Here is a 27,238-nt window from a genome sequence, read left to right on the forward strand (position 1 = left end):
ATCAGAGTGGAGCACACAAGCAAATGTATGAGGGAATTTCACTAGTGCATTTGAATGTTACTAGGTTGTAGCCAAGGGAGGGCAAGAAGGAGAACTTGTGGCAGGAACCAGCCTCATCACACTGGTGCACCTGCCTATCTGGTGAGGTGTTAACAGCCTAATTGTGGAGATGTTGAGGCATCAGGCAAATATGAGGTTTTAAGAATTTATGATATACTTGCCATCTGCTATGGGCTCAATTGTGTCTCTTCCCAAATTCGGATGTTGAAGCCCTAACCCCCAGTACCTCAAAACATAACTATTTGGAGATGGGATCTTTAAGGATGGGATTAAGATGGGTGAGTGGCCTTCATTTAACCTGAGTGGTGTCCTTATAAGAAAAGGAGATTAGAAACATAAAAGGACACCAGGTATATGCATGCACACAGGAAGGATCAAGAGCACTACTAAGAAGGTGCTCATCTGCAAGCCAGGTCAGAGAGGTTTCAAAAGAAACCAAGCCTATTGCACTTGATCTTGGACTTCCAGCCTCTGGAACTGTGAGAAAATAAATTTTTGTTGTTTAAACCACCTAGTCTCTGGTACTTTGTTATGGCAGCCTCAGCAAACCAATACACCACCTAAATTAGGTCCAGGTACACATGAGGCTCTTTGGATGTAATGCCTCAAGTTCAGTTGCTCTCAATCTGAATATCTGTGACCTACGGAGACATGTGACCATCCCCCACATATCCAGAAAACAATGGCAGGACAGTCAAGGGGTAACTTTTACAGACGTTACTGCTTAAAAAGGGGGACAGTGACATATAACGAACATTGAGTAGTGTATAGAATTATCAAATCACTATGTTGTACACTTGAAGCTAATATAACACTGAGGGGGCAGAGGAGGGATGAGGAGCACACAGGAGTCACTGGTCCATAGCAGTTTTGAAATCCAGCTGGGGGAAAAATGTTGAAACTTCCTTGATTAAGACTCAGTCCTATTTCTGCCCAGCTGTGTCTCCATGTTTTTTTTTATTGTTTTTTTTGTTTGTTTTTTGTTTTTAGACATAACAAGCATGCCATAAAATTTACCATTTTAAAGTACATGAATTCAGTGGTTTTAGTATATTCATAATGGGCAGCCATCACCACTATAATTCCAGAACACTTCACTGATCGTCCCCCGTTTCCCATTCTTTTCAGCCCCTGGACAATACTAGTCTACTTTCTGTTCCTATGCATTTGCTTATTCTGGACATTTCATATAAATGGAATCATACAATATGCAGCCTTTTGTGTCTGGCTTTTTTTTTTTTTTTTTTGCTTAGCATAATGTTTTTAAGGTTCATTCATGTTGTAAAATGTATCAGTACTTCATTCCATTTTATTGCTGAATAATATCTCATTGTTTGGATATGCCATACTGAAAAAATCCTTTTGTGGGGCTCCCTGGGTGGCTCAACTCAGGTTGAGTGCCTGCCTTCGGCCCAGGGCATGATCCTGGAGTCCCGGGATCGAGTCCCACATCCCGAGCCTGCTTCTCTTGCTGTCTATGTCTTTGCCTCTCTCTCTCTCTCTCTTTGTCTTTCATGAGTAAATAAAATCTTAAAAAAAAAAATCCATTTGTAAGTGGATGAACATTTGGGTTGTTTCTATCTTTGGGCTATTATGAATAATTCTGTTATGAACATTTCTGTACATGTTTTCAATTCTCCAGTGTATCAAACCGGGAGCGGTTATCACTGGGTCACATGGTAAACTTCTCAAGGAGCCTGTTTCTCATGGCAGCTGTACCACTTTACCTTCCCACCAGTAATACACAAGGATTCCACTCTCTCTATACCCTGGCCAACAGTTTTTTTTTTTTTGTCCATTTTTAAAATTTTTGCCATCTTAGTAGAGGTGAAGTGGTATCTCATTGTGGTTTTGATTTGAATTCTCCTAACACATTTTCCCAAGATACATCTCCTGTGCCTATAGGGCATTTGTATATCCTCCACTGCTCCACCTGTGAGGCCTTTGGTGCTACTTTCTGAGTCATCCTTCTTTCCATGAAAGGCAGCTTGTATTTGCAGCTGTGAAATTTTCCCAGTCTACATCCTGCTAGTAGAATTTTTAGGGTCCAAAGCCTCTCTTTCTTTTTGTACTGTCTCTATCATTTGCAGACCATGCTGGTGGTATTTCGGCCAAACTTCTGTGAAACATTCTGTGGCCTCTTGAGACTCTTATTGATATTCACTCCACTAGACAAAAATGGCTTCCAGGCAAAGATCAGGGTCAGAAATGTGAGAGCTGCATAGCTGGTTAGTTCCAGCTCAGCATCTCTCATGAATTTGCAGTCAAAGGGTTGGCAGGAGCTACACTTGTCTCCCTCTCAGGAGACTCACCCAGATAGGATTGTTTGCTGGAGGCCTACATTTCTAGCCATGTGGACCAAAGGGCTGCTTAAGAATCCTCATGACATAGCAACTGGAACTGTCAAGAGCAAAAAATCTATAAGAGAGAGAGATCTACAATCTTTAATGATCTAGTGTCAAAAATCATACATCATCACTTCTACCATATTCTGTTTGTTAGGAGAGAGTCACTAACCCAGCCCACACTCAAGAAGAGGGAAATTAAGCCCTTCATGAAGGGGGAGTATTAAAGAATTTGTGAAGCTAATACTATTAAATTTATAACAGCACGATTGGAAATGGCAGGGGACTATGTTAGTCCATGTACACATTACTGCTTATTTGCTGGCTCACCTGGTTGGCCTGGGGCAGCCCGGCGACCCAATGTTCTTCCAATTCCTGCCAAATTCTCCTTCCACCTCTCCAATTCCTGGGCCAAAGTTATGTTCAACTCCATGATGACAGACAGGCCCCTCTCACTGTCAAAGTTGGAAGCTTAGAGGCAGTAGGAGACCAACATAGGTCTCAGCCCATCCTCAGGAGTTCTGTCTCTGCATTGTACGTTCTAGTTTATTTTTTTGCACTCCCGTTTCACATCTTCCCTTCTGACAGCCTAGTCTGACAACTTCAGGTTCCAGAATTAGGCACAGAAACATCAGCCTTAGATAGACGATCTAACTGGCTCCCCACTTGCAAAAAAATCCCTTCGTGGTTCTACTTCTTTGGTTGAGTCTTGATTGATATACCACTAACACCATCTGGGCCTGCTATTCAGCCCATCCTCTGAGTTTTTATTTCAGTTATTGTATTTTTCAGTTTTATTTATTTTTAAAAACTTTATTTATTTATTCATGAGAGACACTGAGAGAGAGGCAGAGACACAGGCAGAGGGAGACACAGGTTCCATGCCGGAAGCCCAAGCTGGGACTCGATCCCAGAAGTCCGGGATCACACCTTGAACCACAGGCATAAGCTCAACAGCTGAGCCACCCAGGTGTCCCTATTTTTCAGTTTTAAAATCTCCATTTAGTCCATGTATCTTCAATTTCTTTGTGGAGGCTTTCCTTTTATTTTTTAATTTTTTTGCTTAAGCATGGTCAGCATTGCTTGTTGAAACATTTTTGTGATGCTCCTTAAAATCCTTGTTGGAAGATCCCAGTGTCTGTGTCATCTCAGCGTTGGCGTCTCCTGTGTGTCTTTTGTCATTCAACTTGCGATTTTCTGGGTTCTTGGTATGATGCATGATTTTGTATTGTATCCTGAACATTTTGGTATTACATTACGAGACTCTGGATATTATTTAAATCTTCTGTTTTAGCAGGCCCTCTCTGACATTGTGCTTTGGAGGAAAGGAGTGTTTCCTTACTACAGCCGGGTGAGAGTAAGGGTCCAAGTTCTCCACTCAGCCTGTGGACACCCCGGCAGGGGGAGGGGTACTTCATTACTGCTGGTCAGAGGTGGGATTTCCCCAGGCTTCCTTAGGTGGGAGGGGGAAATGTACTTTAATACTACTCCCCATGTGGCCTCTATTTGGGGTGGGAGCTTTTTTTTTGACCACTGGATGATACTGAAAGTTCCAGCTTCCCACTCAGCCTCTTCTGAGAGAGGAGGAGAAAGGCCACCTCATTACCAGGGGGTGGGGGGGAAGTCCAGGATTCCCATGTGGTCTCCACTCTTAACTGTGTGTTTGTGGGGGCTTTGTTACCACCTGGTTGGAATGTAAGTCTTGGTTGCTCACTAGGTCTTATCTGCTACCACTCGGCTAGAGGTAGGGGAAGCAGGGGTGGTAAGAGAGCCTGTCAAGAGTAGAAGTCCAGGCTCCCTGACTCAGGCTCTGCTGATGAGGCTGGCAGAGGGGCCATGGTTTTCTCCATGGTGTTTGGCTGGAATAAGGTAGGTATTTTCTACAAGTTTTCTGTCTTGCTAGGTTGCCTCTTTCCTGGTCCTTTGGCTTAGAGAGAGCAAACTTTATTTTTTAGTTTCTTCTCATTGGCATTTCCAAGTTGCTGGCTTGGCCACCACCCAGTCTGTGATACTCTGAAGGCAAAAAGAAAACCTGGCAAGCTCACTGCATGTTGTTCTTAGGATCCAAGATCCCTAGCCAGACTTTCTTGACTCCACCTTTCAGAGCCAACTTGTATTTGTTTTATATATAACAATCAGGGTTTAAGCTGTAGAAGAAATCTGTCTGTTGCATCCTGGTCTGGGCCAGAAGTTCAGTTATTTCCCCCCCTTTATACTAGTTACTTTTTCTAGCCTCTTAAAATGGGAGTTTAGATGATTGATTTTTTTAAAGATTTTATTTATTTATTCATGAGAGAGAGAGAGAGAGAGGGAGAGGCAGAGACACAGGCAGAGGGAGAAGCAGGTTCCATGCAGGGAGCCCCGATGCGGGACTCGATCCGGGACTCCAGGATCATGCCCTGAGGCCAAAGGCAGGCGCCAAATCGCGGAGCCATCCAGGGATCCCCTAGATGATTGATTTTACATGTTTTTAAAAATTTGAATTAAAAATATAAATATGAATTTCTTATAAGAACTAATCTACAAATTCTCTGCAAGCACTGCTTTCCCTGCGTCACACAAATTTTGATATATTGTGCTTGTTTTTTTCAGTTCAAAATGTTTTGTAATTTCCCTTGTGATTTTTTTTCTCCCTTGACTCATGGGTTATTTAGAAGTGTGTTCTCTGATTTTAAAGTACCAGGGGATTTTCTAGATGCTTTACTATTGACTTCTAATTCAATACTGTTGTGGTCAAAGAATATATTTTGTATGATAATAATCTGTTTAAATTTATTGAGACTTGCTTTATAGCCCAGCATATGGTTTATTTTGATAAATGTTCATGTGCACTTAGAAAGAATGTGTATTTGTAGTTGCTGGATACAGCGTTAAGAGTCAATTAAGACAAGTTAGTTGATGGTGTTTTTTATTTTTTTTAAGATTTTTATTTATATATTTAGGGGAGAGAGAGAGAACGAGTGGTGGGGAAAGGCAGAGAGAGAGAGAATCAGACCCCCTGCTGAGCAGGAAGTCCAATGAGGAGCTCAATCCCAGAACCCTGAGATCATGACCTGAGCTGAAAGCAGACACTTAACCAACTGAACCACCCAGGCCTCTGACAGTGTTGTTTGAATCTGTATCTCTGGGTATGCAAGCTGGTGCAGCCACTCTGGAAAACAGCGCAGAGGTTCCTCAAAGAGTTGAAAATAGAGCTATCCTATGACCCAGCAATTGCACTACTAGGTATTTACCCCAAAGATACAGATGTAGTGAAATGAAGGAGCACCTGCACTCCAGTGTTCATAGCAGCAATGTCCACAATAGCCAGACTGTGGAAGGAGCCACAATGTCCATCGATAGATGACTGGATAAAGAAGATGTGGGATATACATACAATGGAATACCACTCAGTCATCAAAAAAAAAATCTTGCCATTTGCAATGACATGAATGGAACAAGAGGGTATTTTCCTGAGCAAAATAAGTCAATCAGAGAAAGGCAATTATCATATGATCTCACTCATGTGTGGAATTTAAGAAACAAAACAGAGGATCACAAGGGAAGGGAGGGAAGAATAAAATGATGAAAACAGAGAGGGAGACAAACCATAAGAGATTCTTAATCATAGGAAACAAACTGAGTGTTGCTGGAGGGGAGGGGGTAGGGGGGACAGGGTCACTGGGGGGATGGGCATTAAAGAGGGCACGTGATGCAATGAGCAGTGGGTATTATATGAGACTGATGAATCACTGACCTCGACTTCTAAAACTAATAATACAGTATATGTTAATTAGTGGAATTTAAATTTAAAAAAATCAAAAATCAAAAAAGGAGAGAAAAACCTATATCTGTACTGATTTTTGGGGGGAGGCTACTTGTTCTATCAATTTTTGAGAAGGGTGTTAAAATCTCCAAATTAATTTATTAATTTATTATTGTAGATTTATTTGCTTCTCTGGTTCTGTCAATTTTTGCTTTAAGCATTTTGAAGCTCTATTGTTATGTATATACACATTAAAATTATTTTTATTTATTTTTATTTTTTAAAGATTTTGTTTATTTATTCATGAGACATACACACACACACACACACACACACACACAGAGGCAGAGACACAGGTAGAGGGAGAAGCAGGCTCCATGCAGGGAACCTGATGTGGGACTCCATCCTGGGTCTCCAAGACCACACCCTGGGCTGAAGGCGGCGCTATACTGTGGAGCCATCTGGTGTGCCCTAAAATTTTTTAAAATTTAAATTAAGTTTAGTTCAATATAGTGTATTATTAGTTTCAGGGATAGAATTTAGTGTGTATATACACATTTTTAAAAAAGATTTTATTTATTTGAGAGAGAGAGAGAGGGAAGGAGAGAGAATAAGTAGGGGGAAGAGCAGAAGGGGAGGGAAAGGTATGAGGTGACTCCAAGCTGAGCACAGAGCCTGACCTGGGGCTCGATCTTACAACCCTTAGATCATGACCTGAGCTGATATCAAGAGTCAGACACTTAACTGGCTGCACCACTCAGGCACCCCAAGAATTCCATTTTTTTAAAGGCTGAATAATATTCCATTGTATGAGTATATCTCATTTTGTTTATCCATTCTTCTATTGAGGGGCAGGTGGCTTGTTTCCACCTTTTGGCAACTGTGAATCCTGTTGCTGTGAATCAATCTCATTTATGTGATTTTAAGCCAAAGAGTCTGCTGGATTCAGTAATAGCCATATATTTTCTTTCCTATGAGGGTCATTAATTTTGTTCACCAAATATTTCTAGCTCTTTGCCTTCTGAGGGTATGCTAAGATTACATCTTCTGGCTCCCCTGTCATCAGATGGGGTCCTGAGACTAGTTCTGGCCAACAGATTGTAGCACACCCTTCTACTTCTGGACCAGAGCCTTTAACTGCCAGCGGGAAACCCTCTAGGGATCTCATTGCCTTGGCCATCGTCAAGATGCTGGCTGACCTGTCACCCTGGATGCTAGAATGAGGAGACATGGAAGCTGAGCCTCTAGCTGACCTTTGGTGGATATGTAGTGTTATGGACTGAATTGTGTCCCCCCAGATTCATAGGTTGAAATCCTAACCCCAGTGTGGCTCCTTCTGGAGATGGGGCTTTGGGGAAGTAATTAAGGTTAAATGAGGTCATACACGTGGGACCCTGATCGATAGGATTGATGTCATTAAAGAAGAGATGCCATAGAGCTGCTCTCTTGCTTCATCTCTGTACACATGCACCTGAGGGCAGAGCTGGATGGAAGCTGCTTGCAAGGCAGGAATACAGCTCCCACCAGAAACCCAACTGGCTGGCACCTTGATTTTAAACATCTAGACTGGAGCACTGTGAGAAAGTAAATGTCTGTCGTTTAAGCTTCCAGTCTGTGGAATCTTGTTATGGAGGCCTGAAGACTAAGGTAGGTCGTGTGAGTGAGTGTTACCTTGGTTGTTACAAGATTGTAGGATTTTAAGATTTTAGGGTTCTTCATCCTCTCAGCATAGCTGAGACTATTCTGATTGGCACGATCCCTTTGGCTGAAAGGAAAAGAGAACGATACAGTGAGGCCGAAGCTGCTCTACCTTTAGAAAGGCAACTGCAAATCCAACAGAAGGGGATTTTTGGACCTTGGTTCAAATGACCAAGGTCTGATGGCAAGGCCTGAAGAAGCTGCTGCGATTGCACAAGAGATACCAATACATGTGTGACGTCAGAATGACTAAAGAAACTTTTTAGAAAAGGTTTTATTTTTCAGTAATTGCTATGCCCCAGGTGGAGCTTGAACTCACAACCCTGAGGTCAAGAGTCTCGTGCTTCACCAAATGAGCCATCCAGGTGCCTTGCTAAAGAAACTTTTATAAATATTCTTTTTAAAAAAGATTTATATATTTATTTGAGAGAGAGTGAGAGGAAGAGAGCAAGAGAGAGAGAGAGAGAGAGCAAGCGAGCAGGGGGGAGGAACAGAAGAGGGAGAGAGAGCCCCAAGTGGACTCCACACTAAACATGGAGCCTGATGCAGGGCTTAGTCTCACAACCTTGAGATCATGACCTGAGCCAAAACCAAGAGCCAGTCACTTAATTTACTGAGCCACCCAAGCACCCCCTATAAATAATCTTGACAGAAAAACAATGAAAAAAGATTTTATCACACATGTATACATTTGATTTTGGGGCCCTTTTTCCTCAATGTAGGTTAGGATTTACATTCTTTGTATCTTCAATCTAATGTCTTAAAAAATATTCTGCAGTTATTATAGTTTTCTAAACTAACTCACTGCTGGGGCACTTGGCCAGGTCAGTATGTAGAGCATGTGACTCTTGGTCTCAGGGTTGTGATTTTGAGCCTCACGTTGGATGTAGAGATTATTTAAAAAAAATAAATGAACTTGGGGGCACTTGGGGGGCCCAGCAGTTGAGCGGCTGCCTTCGGCTCAGGGCGTGATCCTGGGGTCCCAGGATCGAGTCCCGCATCGGGCTCTCTGCAGGGAACCTGCGTCTCTGCCTCTTTCTGTGTCTCTCATGAATAAATAAATAAAATCTTAAAAAAAAAATGAACTCACTGCTTAGTATGCTGCTTTTCATAGCACTTGAGTAAATAAACTTTTATCATGAAGAGAATCCAGTTGGGGTTTTTTTTGTTTTTGTTTTTTTTAACCCCTAGGGCTGCTGTTAAGCTTGTAGTCTCAGGCTGTAGGATTGGCAAACCTGCAGTGAAACAGGGAGATATAAATAAGGTGAATAAAACCAAGTGCCTCCAGAGAATGTGAAAAGAAGCCACAGACTAAGTAAAAAACATTTGCAGAAAATGTATTGATAAAGGACTCTTATCCAAAATATACACGTAACTTTTAAAAATCAACGAGAAAAGAGCAATCTTATTTAAAAATAGGCAAACAATCTGAATACAGACAGATTGCCAAAGGTGACACACAGATAGCATATAAACATAGGAAAAGACGCTCAAGGTCACATGACATGAAGGGATTGCAAATCAAAGCAAGGAGAGGCCACTGCACACCCATTCGCATGGCTAAAATCCAGAACAAGAGCAAATGCTGGCAGTGATGTGGAGACAGGAATTCTCATTCGTTGTTGGTACGAGTGCAAAATGGTGCCTTTGAAAGATAGTTTGTCAGTTTGTTACAAAACATACCCTTGCCTTATGATCTGGCAATTGTACTCCTAGGTATTTACCCAGTGAATCAAATATTTATACCCATACAAAAAGCTGCATGTGATTATAGCACCTTTATTCATAATTTTCCCAAACTGGAAGCAACCTAAATGTCCTTCAACAGATGAATGGATAAACTGTGGTCTGTCCATACAATGGAATAGTAGTCAGTGATAAAGAGTAGTGATCTATCAAGCCACAAAAAGACATGGAGGAAACGTAAATGCATATTGGTAGGTGAAAGGGGCCAGTCTGCAAAGGCTCCCTACTGTATTGTTCCAACCATATGACATTCTGGAAAAGGCAAAACCATGGCAACAGTGAAATGACCTGTGGTTCCCAGGCATTTGGAATGTGGGGGGGGGGGGGTGGTGGTGCAGGGGACTTCTAGGGCAGTGAAAATATTCTGTGACACTATAAAGGTGGATACATGTTATTTTACATTTGTCGAAATTCATAGGATGAATAACACCAAGAGTGAACCCTAATGTAAACTATGGACTTTGGGAGATAATGATGCATCTTGTTGGCTTATTGACTGTCACAAGCATACCACACTGGCACCAGATGCTGGTGTCGGGGAGATGGTTATGTGTGTGTGGGTCTGCGTGTTGGGGTACCTGGGGGCTGTGTGTACTTTGTGCCTGGTTTCACTGTGAGTCTAAAACTGCGTTCAAATATTGTCTATCATTAAACAAACACACAAAAAATAAACACTCCACCAAGTGCCAAGACAGAGAGAATATAGAGTTTAATTTTCTACAATGGAGAAAACACAAGCCTTATAATTTTCTGCCTCCACAGATCATTCGACAGAAACAGGCTAAGAACCCCTGTTTTGCAGAAAGGATTCAGCTAACGAGGGACTACTGTTTGAGGGGGAAGCTGATTGATGAGATAGAAACTGCAGGCACCTGTGAGAAGTCTGGCTCTGTCTGTGTAGCTGACTAGGGATTTGTCAGACACTGTATTCTACTAAATCCTTGGAATTCCCAGGCACCCAGGACCCACCAATTGTTTAAAAAACATTTTTAAAAAATATTTATTTATTTTAGAGAGACAGAGGGAGATCATGTGGACAAAGGGGCCACGGGAGAAAATCTCAAGCAGACTTCCCTGCTGAGTGAGGAGCGGGACATGGGGCTTGATGCCATGATTCTGAGGTCATGACCAAGAGTCGGATGCTTAACAGACTGAACCACCCCATGCACTCCTAAAAAATTGTTTTAGACATTGCAGACTTATAGAATATTAGTTGCAAGAACGGTATAAAGAATTCTTTTATACCAGATTTGGGTGGTATAAACACCCAATTCTTCACCCAGATTTCCCCAAATGTTAACATGATTACATTTGCTTTATCTCCCCTGGCCTCTCTCTCTCTCTCTCTACACACACACACACACTTTCTCTGCTATCATTTGAGAATAAATTAAACACGATACCCCTTTCCCCTCAGAGACTCCACTGTGTATTTCCTAGGAACTCCTACATAACCACAGTACAATTCTCAAGGTCAGGAAATTAACATTGATAAAACAATGCTGTAACCTGCAGGTAATATTCGGATTTTGCCAATTGTCCCAGTGATGTTCATTACAACAAAAGAAAAGTCCCGGACCATGCGCTGCATCCAGTTGTCATGTCTTGTTGACCTCCTTTAACTAGGACAGGTCCTTAGTCTTTGTCTTCCACACCTTCTATCTTTTTGAAAAGCACAGGCCAGCTGTTTTGCAGGATGGGCCTCAATCTGGGCTTTTCTCTCATTTCTTCATAATTAGATTCAGGTAATGCACTGCGGGTAGAAACGTCACAGAAGTGCTGTGTTGTACAAATGCTGGGGATATTAATTTGATCACTGGGTTAAGGTGGTGTCTGCTAGGGTTTTCTGCTGACCATCCCGCCAAGCTTATTTCCCCCCGAGAGCAGTCCTCTGGTACAAAGTAGGCAGAATGGAGGATGTTCACAGATGAACTGCAAACAATCTTTCAACACTCAGTTTGAGCAGCCTTCATGTGGGGCCATCACTGAGCCTTCACTCCCCTTTATAGACTGAGAAGTCTTTGCCGTGTCCTGAGTCAGCACTTAGCATGCTACCACGGTCACTTCCCTGGTGGTGTCCAAAGACCAGCATGACTGGCACACAGTTGGTGTCTATAGACACTGAATGAATGGATGGAAGTGGGGGTGTGAGGAGAGAGAGAAGAGGAAAAGTCCAGCCTGACGACAGATTTTGGGGAGATTTTTCCTGATCCAGTGTCTGCAACTGGAGAGGAAGCTACCGTGTCCAGCCTGGCCTAACTCTAGTTTAGGCAGAGGGGCAGTGTTTCGGGACTGGGTTATCATTGGTGATCTGGGTAACATGTGGAGGGAAGACCTTAGTGGTCCCTACATTTAAGGCAGCCGTTTCCGGATTGCTGCCTTGCAGAAAGGCAGAAAGAGGTGATATCCTTCAAAGAACAGCACACTTGGTGCTGAGGTGGAGGAGAGAAGCAACTTCTGGTCATTGAATGACTCACCAAGGTCAGGAGTGACCCATCTGTGTGAAACTCCAAGAGGCAAGGCTCACGAGAGCTCACTCACACTGCCATGTCAAGGGAAGTGCCTAAAAGTGAGAAGAAATCTGAGGCCAACGTTCCAGGTGTGGAGAAGCTATTCTGAGCAAGGAGCTAGTCAACAGAGAGGATGTCACAGTTCAAATTCAATAAAGCAGTGGATTCTATGAAGGAGACTCAGGGAAGAAAAAGGCAAAATATTAGGACTAAATTTTAAATGGGAAAAGGTAAGATCTAATTAGATCCAAATGAAAAATCCTTAATCAGTTATTAACAGAAAAGGTAGACATAAAATAAGCAAGCTTCTAAAAGGCAAAGTCTCATACTAAAACGGAAGGCCAATTTGCTCAGGAAACTCATATTTCCTGCCCACTTTGTTTGCTTGGAAAACACAGGAGAGCAGACCATCTGGGGTAATTAATTCTGGGGTAGAAATGTCAGAACCTGGGTAAACAGAGATTAGCGCCAAGATAAAAACAATAAAAGGAACCAGGAACTAAAAGAGAAACCACGTTTCAATAAATTCAAAGGGGTAGAATTCTGGACAAAACTCAGAAGAAGATTCCAGGGAGAAACCTATTTTGCCATTGGTTAACTTTTTGAACAAAAAAAAGTCCTGGTGAGGACTCTTGCTCTTTCATATTTAAATCATCTCAGGTTTTCAATCAATTTCTGTAAAATGTCCACAAGTCAAGAAGAAAGGTGTGTAAATACCATTTAAAAACAAACTCCTGGGCAGCCCGGGTGGCTCAGCGGTTTAGCGCCACCTTTAGCGTGATCCTGGAGACCCGGGATAGAGTCCCACATCAGGCTCCCTGCATGGAGCCTGCTTCTCCCTCTGCCTGTGTCTCTGCCTCTCTCTCTGTGTCTCTCATGAATAAATAAGTAAAATCTTAAAAAAAAAAAAAAAACTCCTCAGAACCTTCCCTTTCAAATACTACACCCCAAAGCCACAGAACTGGAAGAGGTTAAGTAGGCAGGGGTGATTAGCCTCCACGGTGATTGAACTTGGCTTTGGCAAACCGTGCTTTAATGGTCTGTTGCTCTAATGTCCAAATAGCATGCCCCATAATTGGGAAGCAAGTGTGTCAGTCAGGTTCTCAGGCAACTTTCTTTGCTCCTCTCAGTGCTAACTAGGGACACTCCAGTGCTTGGCCTCACAAAGCCACTGGGAACAGCATCTCAGAGATAGCAGAAGAAGATGTTCCTTCTCCTAGAACTGCAGAAAAGCATTTATTTCACAACAGAGAGCTAGTTCTGACAAAGCGGTAGGTGGAGAACATTTGCTAGAGCATCTATCTCTGAGTCTCTCATCTTCTCTCACCTTCTTGGAAGCAGAGACATGAGCCCTGATGGGAACCTCAGGCGCTGGGGTTCTCAGAGAGGCAGGAAGTACAAAAGTACAAGAGGACAGTTTCCACATTACACAGAGAGCAGGAAGAAAGCTCTAATCTGGGCTGGTTCAATCATCTGTTTTTGGTTGAGGGAACCAGGTCCTGGCAAGTGTAAGTGACTACGGCGGGAGCCTAGACGGCTGACAGCCTGACTTTCTCCCTCCTGCACCCATAAGACAAGCACAATGGAAAGATTCACATGCCTGGACCTGAGGCCTCACACAGAACCAAATCTGCACATCGTGCACGTGTCATGACCACACTGTGTGCCACATGAGCAACAGGTGCTACTAGAAATTCATGAGCAAGGTCAAGAAGTGACCTTGGACTTAGACTTGGGTTCAAATCTTGGGATAGATGCCCTTTCTGAGCATCATTTCCTCCACTGTAAAAGAGAGAAGTTAAGTCAAGTGACTTTGCTACTTAAACTTATTCAGCTTCAAACTACTTTCTGGAATTGTTAAGGATTAAATAACATAATTCAAAGCACCTTAGCATTTTAGATAAATCGGCATTTGGTGGTGCTTACTATTGTGAGCAGAGCTTTACTACCAGATTCATGAGGCAGATTGTCTCTCAGTTGAAGCAAGGTAATGGGGGCCTGACTCGGGGAATTGGGAGAGATGGCAACAGATTTAAGAGACATTTCAGAGTTATTATATCAGTTATCTATTACTCCATAGCAAACCACCACCAAGCTTAGTAGTTTAAAACTACAATCATGTATTTTTCACAAATTCGCATCTGCAATTTGGCCAGGGCTTGTCTCTGTTTCATACAGCATCATCTGAGGAAGATCAACCAGGAGCTGGAGGGTCCTCTTTCCAAGATGGCTTACTCACATGGTTGGTAAGTTGTTTCTGGATGTTGGCTAAGAGCTTAGCCAGGGCTGAGGGCTGGAGGCATTGGTTCCTTTCCAAGTGAGCCTCTCCACAGGGAAAGCCTGGGCTTCCTGACAGCATGGTGGTTGGTTCCAAGAATGAGCATTCCAAAAACAGTGAGGTGGTATTTGTGATTTCATCTCCAAAGACAAGACTACTTCTTCTGTACTCTACTGGTCCAGGCAGGAATGCAGGTCTATCTAAGTTCAAGGAGATGACAAAACCCATCTCTTGATGGGAGTCTAGAAGGGCATGCATCATAAAAGTCCCATCCATGCCTGGAAAACATAGCCTGCCATTGGTAGGGAATGACATGATCTGCCAATGATTGACTACAGGCAGTGAGGAAGAATGAGTTATTGAGGATTACTGAGGTTTCTGCCTTAGGTGACCCCGTGGTGCCATTAACAGAATTTGGGAACACAGAGGGTATTGTTAAAGTATTCAAACAAGGAGGCCATTAAACTGGGGTGGTGCTAAAACCATAATAGCCTCCATAAGCAAACCAAAACTTAGGCCAGAGCCAAAGAACTCAAATCCAGGCAAATGAAACTTTAGAACCCATCACAAGCAGCCAACTAGGCTTTCTAAGTAAGGTGACTGCTTAAGTATAACCAATCACATAATTGCCTTGCTTTGCTTCAGTGACTTCCCTGTGAAACCTTGCCCCAGCTCCTATCAGGTGAGCACTCCTAACCACTTTTGGGTCAGCACTGCTCAGTTAAAATTGATATTTGTGCCAATAAGCTCTTCCAAAAGCTAATGTGCTTCAGTTTATCTTTTCCAGCAAGTCTGGGGTGATTACTGGCCCTGAGAAGACCATAAGTAATGTGAAGACTGGAGCTTGGAAGGGGTTAAGGGAGTTTGGCACACACAAATCTTTTAGTTGATATAGACTAGAAAAAATGGTTGAGGAGGAGGAAAGGGAACAAAAACCCAGATTCTTCGAACACAGTATCTCAGTGGAAGGAGGAATGAACAAGTGGACCTAAGTAGGACAAAACCCATTAGATTTCAGTTTCATGGAAGCTGAAAAGAAGGTGAGTTAAGAATTGAAGTGGATTGGGGATCCCTGGGTGGCTCAGCGGTTTACCGCCTGCCTTCGGCCCAGGGCGTGATCCTGGATACCCAGGATCGAGTCCCACATCAGGCTTCCTGCATGGAGTCTGCTTCTCCCTCTGCCTCTCTCTCTCTCTCTCTCTCTCTCTCTCTCTCTCTGTGTGTGTCTCTCTCATGAATAAATAAAAAAAAAATCTTAAAAAAAAAAATTGAAGTGGATTTAACATCCCAAAGAAGTTCAAGATGGATTAGGAATGAGTAAGAGGCCGTGGGCTAGGAAGTGAGGGTACCCTGGTGACCTTTGGGAAAGTAATTCATAGCATGTACCATTATATAGCCCTTTCTAGTGTTAAAAAAAAACTGCAACACAAGGCTGGAATGCCTTGCTGGAAAAGAAGCCACTCCTCGCCTCCCTCCCTCCCCCCATTAATAGCAAAAGTGAATAGATTAAATACCTAAATGTTCAGACCCAGAACTATAACACTTCTAGAAGAACACACAGGAGAAAAGCTTCATGGCATTGGTCTTGGCAGTGATTTCCTGGGGATGACATCAAAAACACAAACAACAAAAGCAAAAATAGACAAGTGGGACCACGTCAAACTACAAAGTGTCTACACACTCAAGGACAGAGTGAAAAGACACACTATGGGAGGAAATATTTGCAAATCATTTATCTGACAAAGGGTTGATATCCAAAAAATATAAGGAACTCCTTCAACTCAAAGCAAAAATCCCCCAAATAGCCCAATTTAAAAATAGGCCAAGGACTTGGGCACCTGGGTGGCTTAGTGGTTGAGCATCTGCCTGTGGCTCAGGGTGTGATCCTGGAGTCCTGGGATCAAGTCCCACATTGGGCTCCCTGCAGGGAGCCTGCTTCTCCCTCTGCCTGTGTCTCTGCCTTTCTCTCTCTGTGCCTCTCATGAATAAATAAATAAAATCTTAAAAAAAAAATAGGCCAAGGACTTGAATAGACATTTCTCCACAGAAGACATTCAAATGGTCAACAGGTACATGACAAGATGCTCAACATCATTAGTCATTTCCCTAAATGCAAATGAAAGCCACAGTGAGATACATCATACTTGTTAGGAATGTACTATCAGTAAGACACAAAAGGTAACAAGAGTTAGAGAGAATATGGAGAAATGGGAACTCTGGCCTACTGCTGGCGCAAATGGAAAATGGTGCAGCCACTGTGGAAAGCAATATGGAGGTTCCTAAAAAAATTCAATATAGATATATCATATAATCCAGCAGTCTCACGTCTACACATGTATCCAAAAGAGGTGAAATCAGGATCTTGAGATGGTATTTGCACTCCCATGCTCACAGCAACATTAGTCACAACAGCCAGGGTGGCAACAGCTCACATGTCCATTAACAGATGAGCGGATAAAGAAAATGTACTATATGCCCCCAAATGGTTTATTGAACCTCAAAAAAGAAAGAAACCCTGCCAAATGTGACAACGTGGATGAGCCTTGAGGGCATTATGTAAATAAGCCAGTCATACAGGACAAACACTGCAGGGTTCTGCTCCTATGAGGTACCAAAAATATTCAGAATACAGAGAAGCAGAGAGCGGAATGGTGGTTGCCAGGGATTAGGGGGAGGGGAAACGGGGGGCCGCTATTCAATGGGTATAGAGTTTCAATTATGCAAGATGATTAAATTCTAGACATCGGTGTGTTTGCCTGTAGTTAACAATACTGTACTGTATACTTAAAAATTTGTTAAGACGGAGATCTCATGTGAGATGTTCTTACTGCCCAAATCCAAACAAACAAGGATCGTCCCTCCCTCAAAAAAAAAAAAAAAAAAAAAAAAAAAAAAAAAACCCTAAAAACCCACACAAAGAAAGCAGAAGTGTATTTGAGCAGACTAGCTCCACTGCAACTTCTGAACAGCGAGGGTAGGCCAACGGCAGCGGTGCGCTCAAACTTGAAGGCCTAAACGTGTCCCGACCCAGTGCTCCAGGGCCAGCTGGGCTGAGAACTTGCTGTGCGTGTGAACACGCAGAGGGGACGATGGCACGAGGGCACAGAGCCCTGTGCTGACCCATGCCCGTACAGATGCTCCCTCTCTCAAACCTCATAGTGGCTCTGTGATGTGGGGATTATTACTCAACAAAAGCCTTTTTGGTTGAAGTGTAATCAACATACAACACTACCCTGGTTTCGGGTGTACAATGTACTGCTTCAACAATTCTATGCCTTTCTTGGTGGTCACCATGGAAGTACCATGTGGGGTCACCACCTGAGGTTGGGGTTATCATCAGCTCCATTTCATGCACGAGCTTGGAGTTTAGGGGATGGTTAAGGTGGCAGGTGCAGGGTACGTGCAGAGGCAGCGCCTGAGCTCCATGGAAGGATGCTACAGTATCCTTCCTTCACTGTTCAGGGGATCCTTTTCAGCCTGCTCTCCATTGTATTCTAGGAAAACTGAACTCCACGGGCCTCCTCCCAGAATTCTAGAGATTAGCCTTAAAGGTGCAAGTCTTCATATGTCACAGAGGGAGTCTTGGAAAGATGTGGAGGTAGAAGCCATTCTGCATTATGAAACTGCCTTCGGCTCAGGGCATGATCCTGGGATCTGGGATCGAGTCCTGCATCGGGTTCCCTGCAGGGAGTCTGCTTCTCCCTCTGTGTCTCTGCCTCTCTGTGTCTCACAAATAAAGATCTTTAAAGAAAAAAAAAAAAGGAGTATCAATCTGCTGGGCATCTGGGTGGCTCAGTCAGTTGAGTTGTGGAGATAAGTCTGCCTTCAGCTCGGGTTATGATCTCAGGGTGCCTGGGATCAAGCCCTGCATCAGGGTCCCCGCTTGGCAGGGGGTGGGGTGGGGAGCCTTCTCCCTCTTTCTCTCTCCCCCTGCTTGTGCTTTCTCTCTCCCTCTTAAATAAAGAAAATCTTAAAAAAAAATAGCAATTTGCTGTGCAAAACGGAAGATCTGTATGATTTTTAATTTGTTTTCTATTAATATAATCTGCTCTTGCAAGTGTTATTTGAATACTGAGATTTGTAAGTAACCCACGACTTTAGAAATTGTTGCTGCACCTCATAAAAATTACCTCTGAAAGAAACTGTCCTTCTAATTGTTGCTATGGGTTCAACAGCAGCCCCCACCTCCACCCCTCCAAAAAGGAGGCTGAAGGCATACCTACCTGTACTTTTGAATGTGACCTTACTTCCAAAAAAGGATGCAGATGAACAAGTTAAAGTGACATCACTAGGGTGGGCCCTAATCCAACACAATGGGCTCCTTATAAGAAGGGAACCCTTGGACATGGAGAGACATACACAGGAACTTCACCTGAGGCTACCCAAAGCTGGAAGAGGCACGGAAGTCTCCCCAAAGCCCTGACAAGGAGCCAACCTTGCTGACATCTCGGACTTCTGGTTTCCGGAGCTGTGATAGGAGACAATTCTCTTGCTTTGGCCCCCAGTTTATTGGGGGCAGCCCCAGGAAACTCATACAGCAGTCTAGAAAATAACGTAGCAATCACTGTATCTCATCAGTAAGATTTGTTCACTCAAGACAGGATCACCAGCACGTTTCTCCTCTCCCGCATGCACAACGGAAACATTAAAACTCTCGCCCAGCTCGAGCGTTTCGTAGAAAATGACGGCCCTGCTCTGATGACAAGCGTTCTTCCTCCACACCGCTGCTGCACACAGGCACATAGGGTGTTAACTACCCGTTTCTTTTTCTTCTGTGGCTAGCCTCTGCTCGCTCTCTACTGGCTGCTCTTTTCATTGTCCCCTTTTAAAAATTAATTAGTAGGTTTTAGATGTCGCAAATATTTTTTTTTTGTCGCAAATATCTTTCATGTATCTTTGCTCACTTTTTATTTTAAGATTTTATTTATTCATGAAAGACACACAGAGGCAGAGACACAGGCAGAGGGAGAAGCAGGTTCCCTGCGGGGAACCCGATGTGGGACTCAATCCCAGGACCCCAGGGTCACACCCTGAGCTAAAGGCAGACGCTCAACTGCTGAGCCACCCAGGCGCCCCATTCGCTCACTTTTTAAAACAACAATACCTAAAATTCCATATGTATTTGAGATTTTCACGAGGGCAAATATATTTTTTCTTTTATGCCTTTTGAATTTTCTGTAGTGCTCAGGAAGTCTTTCTCCATTCTGAGATCATGACAATCCCCCATCTTTCACCCAGTATTTTTATAGTTTCATTTCTTGTTTAGGAATCAGGCTTCATGTTTTCCCTGATGAACAGCTAGTTGATCTAGCACCACTGACTGCCAGATACCACCCCTCCCGCTGATGTGGAATGCCACTTTTACATAAATCCTTAAAGGCACAGAGGTCAGTTTCTGGCGTTGGTTCGTATTCTGACTCCACATACCTTTCTTCAGCAACAGGCACAGAAATACAGGTGCCGGCATTCTGCACGGCCAGATGGTGGCCCCTGGAGGACACACATGCAGACTGCCCCCTGGGGGCTACCACTGAGCTCTAGTTCTTTGCTGCCACGCAAAGATGCAGGCCTGGTGTTGCCAGCTCTTCTAAGTTTTCAAGAGGTATATGTGAAATCTCATTCTTTTTTTAAACTAAAGATTTATTCATTTATTCATGAGAGACACAGAGAGAGGCAGAGACACAGAGGGAGATGCAGGCTCCCCGAACGAACAGAAGCCTGATGTGGGGACTTGATCCCAGGACCCCGGGGTCATGTCCTGAGCCAAAGGCAGATGCTCAACCGCTGAGCCACCCAGGCGTCCCTGTGAAATCTCATTTTGAGAGTGATGGCAATAATTTTTCTAAGTTGCACACAAAAGCTGAAAGCAGTTGGTGGTGCGCAGGTAGGCCTCTGAACAGATGCTGACAGGGAGGGTCAAGGCCACACTGGATCTTGGTGCCCACCACTCTCTCCCACTACCAAAATTAAGAAGTAAAAGGGGAAGGAAGAGTGGCAACAGCGCAGCTCGGGAAACCTGGGTTATTTGTCGCCCCCTCCCTGGGGAAGACAGGGATGCTGTGCCCCATCTTACCTCTCACCCGCAAGGGTCAATGATGGGCTTCCTGGTTGGCCTGGCAACTAGGAGATGCTAGGTCAGCATGAGGGTAACTTGGGTCAAGCCAGGCCTCCCAGACCCTGCCAGGGTGAGTGACAAAGGAGCAATGCCAGGAGTGAGGTCCTGGCCAAGTGTGGAGCAAGATTCTGCCTCCCCCGAAACAAGCTGGAAGTGCATGCCTCCTTTCTAACAATAATGCAGCCTTCCTGGATACCCAACTTAACAGTTTAACCAGCAAAGAAAGGACCGAGGCCTCCAGCTTTCACGTGTGTGGGGGGTGGTGGGGGGGGTGGTGGTGGGATTTGCTGGTAGCAAAGACAACTCACATGATAGAACTTGTGTTTAGAGAAGCTCCTCCACACACATTCCCTCATTGGTCTCACAATGCTGTGAGGCAGGCAGTGTCTCCCCTTCTGCAGGTAGGGGTAGGTACTGCCCTTTACAGAGGAGGAAACCAGCTCTAGGGGCAATTCAGATGGGCTCCGGATAGTTCCAGAATATGCAGGAAAGGTACATGGAGAACACAGACTGCAGGCCCCTCTCCTTCCCGGTGCCCTCCTCTGCAGACTCATTCCCACAACAAATCCTTACTGAACACCTCTGATGGATTAGGCATTCGTCTGGGCCTTGGGGGCACAGCAGTACACAGATGCAAGGCATTAGCCTTCTCCTTGGCTAGGTCAGTTTTCCTCACTCTGAACCATGACCCTGACTGGCCCTTGCTCTGTTCTTCTCTGGCTGGCGCAGGGACCTCTGGCCAATGTTTGCACTTTGCTCCACAGTCCTTGGCTACTGGTCATTTCCTGGAATGTACTGACTTGTTCCAGAAAGACATGCTTTTCTATTCTTGAGGCAGAGACACCTGGCAGACTCAGACCCAAATCCCATTCCTGACTTCATTCTGATCAACTTCTCAAATATGTTTCAGGCAAGTCCCACAATTCCCTATCCATGCCGTTCTGAGAGCATGGAGGGCACACATGGTTTTCCTTGAAGCAAGAAATAGAGCTGAGATGCTGAGGTGGCCAGTCTCCAGGGTATGTTGGAGCAACCTCTTTTCTCATTACTTGTTCTTCATCTACATCTTTTCCCCTGATGCCCCCATCTTCTGGGACATTGTCAGAGGAGCACACTTAAGACCCCATCGGTTCATGTTCTGCAGGCAAACATACTCTTCTTACCTGTAGTTGGTAGAACTCTGTCCCCCAGAAAGCTACATTCAAGTCCAAACCCCCAATACCTGTGAATCTGACCTCACTTGGAAAAAGGGTCTTTGCAAATATAATTAAGGTGAGGCTCTTGAGATGAGATCATCCTTGATTGAGGTGGGCCTTAAACCCAGTGACACAGATTTGGTATCCAACGGTGTCCTTGTAAAAGACAAAGGAGAACACACCCAGTCAAGGAAGGGAGGCCATGTAAAGACCCACACAAAGATGAGGCAGAGACTGGACTTATTTTACAAGCTAAGGTACACCAAGGGTTGCTGGGAGCCACCAGAGAAAGGAGAGATGCATTGAATAGATTCTTCCTCAGAGCCTCCAGAAGGAAGAGACCCTGCTGATACACTGATTCTGAACTTTTGGCCTCTAGAATGGTGAGAGAATAAATTCCTATTGTTTTAGGTTGCCAAGTTTGTGATCATTTGTTATGGAGGCCCGAGGTCCCAGACCTTACCTGGTTTTCCCCTTTGAGCAAGGACTGCCATGGACAATATGACCAACCAGAGGGTAGCCTTCATATCCCTTTCCCTGGGGAGTATGGCACCAGTTCCCACATGGCTGTGCAGAGCCCACGGATGCCATGGGTGCCCACTCAGCAGGTGCCCTCTCACCAGCAGAAGAGACCCGGGGCCCCCTGTGAGGTGCTGGGTTCTGCAGCTTCTGGAGCAGTGGGATCGAGGTCCTCATCCATATCAGATCGGTCTGCCCCAACCTCAGCCCTTTCTTCCTGCCTGATCCAAAGGCTACTTTCTAGCTGTTCTTCAGCAATTTCCAGCTCTTCCTCTGTTTGTAAAACGGCCACAGTTTCCCGGGGTAAGTGTGAAGAATACAGCCCGAGTTTGGCCTTAAAACCAAACATCGCTTCATATGGACTCTGCTGTAAGGAAACGTCAAACAGCTGATTCTTCACCATCTGCATGAATCTCAGGCCTTCGGCCCAGCGACGTGAGCGGTTACTCTGCATCCAGGCATTTACCATGTTCTTAACATCATGGCTTGCTCGCTCCAGGGAGCCTGGGCCTTGGCCAGGGTGGTGCTTGCCACAGACAATCTTTAGGTCCGGCCATACCTCATTGAGCTCATTAACAACCTGGTTTGTGAACTCTACGCCACTGCCAGATTCTAACATCCTAGGTGTACCAAGAATTGTGAAGATATCCAATAGGACACTGACCACCTCATGGGCCTGTTTCGCTTTTAGTGGCCGTAAAATAATAAACTTGGTCAAGTGGTCCTGGTAATATAAAATAAACTTGAACTCACCATCAGCATTTGACTGCATGTCAAGTACTTCAATCTGGCATCTGGAGTCAATGTCCTTAAAAGTCATGGGCTTGGGGGCAAGACCTCTCTTAGGTGCTGGGTTCTTCTGGTGACATTGTTTACACAGTGTCAGATACAAGACAATGACTTCTTTGGTGACATTGCCGTATTTTCCTTGTAGCTCCTTGAGCATGCGTGTCCGCCCTCCATGTCCAATACTGAGATGCGTATCATGGAGAATATCAAACAACTCTTCCTTATGCACGTAATACCGTATTCGATCATGTTCTCCATGAGTAGCTTCTATTAGTCTCTCTGTGCCTTGCACAGAGATCACGTCGTATTTTGCTGCACGGCGGTAGTCACGTGATGACTTCTTCCCCTTCTCCTTAGCTTCTTTGACTTCCTTTATTGTTTGAAAGTACTTTTCTTTGGAAAATACCTTGCTGTTGTAACTTTTGCTTTCTACTAACTTTGTCACACTTATGAGAAACTTCTCTCTCATGTTATGTATCTCCACTTCCATATCACTTGCATTGGAAATGCCAGAGGGGTTACTTCCAGCTTTCTGGGGCATCATGGAGAACTGCAAGAAGGAGTCTAAGAAGAGGAAAGAGAAACCACGTTAAAAATCACTGCTATTCCATATGGAAGACTTTCCCTACAAAGTTCCTCACTCTTCCATCTGATTTTTGAAGATTACTACATAAAAGAAAGATAACAGAGTAACAGTACAAGGCAGTAACAGAAAGCAACTAGAAAGCCAGCTAAGATCACCCAAACCAGAGCATGTCAAAAGAATTTTAAATCACCAAGATACATATACAAAGATGCAGTAATTTTAGACTTTAGGCAAACAGAATAAATCAAACTGTTAGCTCATAAAGCAAAGACTAACTGGTCTTTATTAACTGAATGGGAGAGAGGATAAATGGAAATGCTTAAGGAAGTAGACTAATATCCTCCTTCAGTAACTTTTAAAATATAAATGGGAGAATGTTGCTGGAAGGAACACATGATAACAGCAAACTCTGAACTTGAAGTTAGCACCAGGGAGGGCTTTTTAGCCTTCCCACAATCAACATAACCATTTCTTGTGGCTGAAGAGTCTGTCCCCATTTTAGGAGAATCAAGGAGAAAAGTGGTAGGAAATTTTTGAATGATGGTTTTCCCTGTTGACTGTACAGAGGATTAGTGAATGAAGATTCTGAGTCCTTACCCTCAGGGACCACGTTCTCATAACTGTCTAACATCTTCCCCTGCAGTAGTCTTTCCCAGAGGCTTCTGAATACTTCCAATCTTGGGTCATATCCTCAAATGTCACTACCTCTTGAGATAACACCAGCTGCTGCCAAGAATGGGGCCTGGGCTACAGAACAGCTAGCTACAGCAGGATTTGGGGAGAGACAGTGGAAGGTACCAGGAATGGAGGCCTGCCAGTATAAACGGCTCAGAATATGAGTCATGGGAATATTATAAGGAAGATAACAGAAGTAAAGAAATGCTCTCCAATCCAACAGATGAGTCCAGCTTTGTGGGTGAGGAAAACAAGTTTTGGCCTCCTAGGAGATCTACAAGCCTAGACTGTTTTGACGTTGCCTGAGCTGAGGCCCACATATTTCCGGAACAAAGCAGAGAGTCCAAGTGAACTTGGGTATTCCAAGACTGGGAGACACTTTTGGGTACAGGCTTGATGGCTCTGAAGAGAGGCAGCAGGGTTTGTTTCCAGAAATGGAAAAATTGCACCTATGTGCAGAGAGATTTGTCAGCAGAGTATCATGCCAAAAAGAGGTATGCCAAATGGTCCACACTCCACCATGATTGGAGAATTTCACAGGGAGAGAATCTGACACTCAACTGAGATTTCTTAGAACTCCCGGTTATAGGATGGTGATGCGGCCCCAGGAAGAATTCACATGATGAAAACAGGAGATAACAACAATCTGAGGAAAACAAGATCCCTGGGATCCCAGCCATCAACTGTAGAGCCGAGGGGCAGAGCAGAATCCTGAAAAGCAGAGAAAGATGAAAAGCTTTCAAAGCTCTGAATCTTAGTTAAGCTGGGGTCCTGAAGGTTCTCCACTAAAAAGGCTTCAAACTCCTTTGCTCACCATCACTAGTTGGCCATAGAATATTCCTGATTCTAAGACATTATTGACTATAAAACCGTTGACTTACTGATGATTTTGAGGGGAAAAAACAGAGAATCTATATTAAACGAACACATCCAAATTACTATTTGAAGGTAACATACATTTTAGTATTAAAGAAATAGAATGTTTGCAAATGCTGTTTAAGTCTGAGCTTAAGATCCTCAGTGCAGGGGCACCAGAGTGGCTCAGTGGTTGAGCGGCTGCCTGCAGCTCAGGTCGTGATCAGGGAATCCTGGGATCGAGTCCGCATCGCTTCTCCCTCTGCTTGGGTCTCTGCCTTTCTCTGTGTCTCCCATGAATAAATAAAATCAAATCTCAAAAAAAAAAAAAAAAAAAGAGAGAGAGAGAGAGAGAGATTAAGAACTGCATTGAGCTTACTGGTGCGATCTGTGACATGGGGTAACTGATAAATGACCTTGGTTGGAGGAAACTGGAAACATCTCAGTTCCTCACCTACCTGTGAGTCCTCGCTTCAGCGTCCCAGACCTGGAATGTCCTTCATTGATCTTGCGAATCCCTGCCCAGCTCAACTCAGCCGCCTTCCTGATGCAATCAGCGGCTCGAGCTGACTGCCACCTCTCCCTCCTCCGGAGAGCCCGAGCCACCCACTGGAGCGCTCTGTTTTGCATTTGCAGTCGACTGGTTCAGGTGGACACAACCCAGCAGGTAGGGGCTGAGCCATTTACCCAGCCGTATTCTCTCAGAGGGCCGAGGGGTTCAGAGCTGAGACAGAAGATGCTCAGAGGATGTGAGGCAGGCACTTCCCGTACAGGTGCGTACAGGTGCAGCGCGCCAGGCCGTGCGCGGGGACGACTGATTGGCGGCTTGGGAATTCCACTTCCGACTCTAGCACGGACCGCGTGCCTGCCTCGGGCAGCTTCTGAGGCTTCAGCTCCCTAACCACAACAGGGGGAGGTACCGGTCGCCTGATGAAGAAGCGGGGAAAAGGCAGATGAAGCACTTAGCACCGCTTCCCCGCACCTGCCGACAGACACTCCGCCAGCTCCCGGAGACCTGCCGCGGGCGCCACCTCCCCTGCGTAGCCTTCCTCCCTGCACCCCCGCGGGGCGCGGCCACACCCCCTCTCCTGCGAGGGCCTCCAGCTCCCAGGCCGGGGGTAGGCAAGGAGGGCTGGCGGCCCGCGAACCCCGGCGGGTCGGCAGTCGGACGACGGAGGCCGGGGCAGTGAGGGTAGGTGCGCCGGGGGCCGCAGCGTCGGGGCCTGTCCCCTCCCCGCCCCCGCCCGCGGGCCTGCGTCCAGCCGCCGCCACACCTCCCGCCGGCGCCGGCGCTCCCAGGGAGCTCGCACCGGAAGCCGCTCGGCGCCGGCCGGAAGCCCCTCCCCCGACGCCGCGAGCCGCCGGGCGCCTGTCCTGCTCCGGACGGGGGCCCGCGCGGGCCGTGCGCCGCCTGTCGTTTGGCGGTCTGGGGTACCAGCGGCCCGTCTGCGTGATCTGGGCAGGGCGAGCCACCAAGCCCGGACCCCCGCAGCAGGACCAGTGATTCCCCGTCGTTGTGGCAAAGCCTGCAGCCTGGAAAATAGGAAAGTAAAGCTGCATTCGTCATTCTGCACCTAGAAGCTTCACTAAGCGAAGGCAGAGGCGGACGTGCCGTCCGTTTAAAATGAACACTCCTGGGCAGCCCCGGTGGCCCAGCGGTTAAGGGCCGCCTTCGGCCCGGGGTGTGATCCTGAATACCCAGGATAGAGTCCCTGCATGGAGCCTACTTCTGCCTCTGCCTCTCTCTGTCATGAGTAAATAAAATCTTAAAAAAAAAAAAAATAAAACATTCCTTAAAAGTGCAATCTCAGCACTTCTTCTGAGACTGCCACCCCTCGGAGCAGCACCAGCACAAACAAGACGGTAAGGGGGGCGGGGCAGTGGAAATCAGCAGCTCTTGTTCCACACAAGCCTTAGCCCACCCGCAAGACTGAACATTCACACTCTATGCACATCTAGCCGCAGCCCAGTAGCAGTGAGACAGAACCCGTTCAGGAGACACAGGACCCCACAGGGCTTTTTCTCTGGGAGCCACAGTGCCCCCCAAATACTGCCTGCTTCGAAAGGGGGAAACCCCCACTACCTATCAGTCATGATTCCAGGACTGTGTTAATCTCGATT

General features: G+C 45.2%; 1 protein-coding gene across 10 annotated transcripts; it reads right to left on the minus strand.

The window, feature by feature from the left end:
- Window positions 1-5,350: 5,350 nt before the first annotated feature.
- KRBA2 (KRAB-A domain containing 2) lies at window positions 5,351-26,455 on the minus strand. 10 transcript variants are annotated; one of them, XR_007410746.1, is made up of 5 exons: window positions 25,576-26,368; window positions 25,220-25,432; window positions 24,185-24,973; window positions 15,897-23,565; window positions 10,279-11,347 (listed from the first exon to the last, which is right to left on the minus strand). XR_007410746.1 is itself a non-coding variant. In XM_035717091.2 (3 exons), exons 1-3 carry the CDS (start codon window positions 25,745-25,747, stop codon window positions 11,316-11,318), a joined length of 804 nt encoding a protein of 267 aa, XP_035572984.1. In that variant the 5' UTR covers window positions 25,748-26,371; the 3' UTR covers window positions 10,279-11,315. The 10 variants fall into 10 exon arrangements, 1 of the variants encoding a protein (XP_035572984.1); XR_007410748.1 differs by lacking the exons at window positions 24,185-24,973; window positions 25,220-25,432; window positions 25,576-26,368 and adding an exon at window positions 5,351-7,915 and having other exon boundaries at window positions 8,939-11,347; window positions 15,897-21,849; window positions 22,966-23,105; XR_007410743.1 differs by lacking the exons at window positions 24,185-24,973; window positions 25,220-25,432 and adding an exon at window positions 26,392-26,455 and having other exon boundaries at window positions 25,576-26,044.
- Window positions 26,456-27,238: the final 783 nt, after the last annotated feature.

The sequence above is a fragment of the Canis lupus genome, chromosome 5 (genome assembly GCF_003254725.2).
Source record: "Canis lupus dingo isolate Sandy chromosome 5, ASM325472v2, whole genome shotgun sequence".
NCBI classification, from domain to species: domain Eukaryota; kingdom Metazoa; phylum Chordata; class Mammalia; order Carnivora; family Canidae; genus Canis; species Canis lupus.

Excerpts from the sequence above, each read along its gene's own strand:
- KRBA2 (XM_035717091.2), bottom strand. The coding sequence starts at position 25,747 with ATGCAAAACAGAGCGCTCCAGTGGGTGGCTCGGGCTCTCCGGAGGAGG. Across the intron at positions 23,566-25,575 it reads GCTGAAGCGAGGACTCACAG|ACTCCTTCTTGCAGTTCTCC; the intron begins GTAGGTGAGGAA and ends TCCTCTTCTTAG. Across the intron at positions 11,348-22,965 it reads CATGCAGTCAAATGCTGATG|TGCATTACCTGAATCTAATT; the intron begins GTGAGTTCAAGT and ends TTCTACCCGCAG.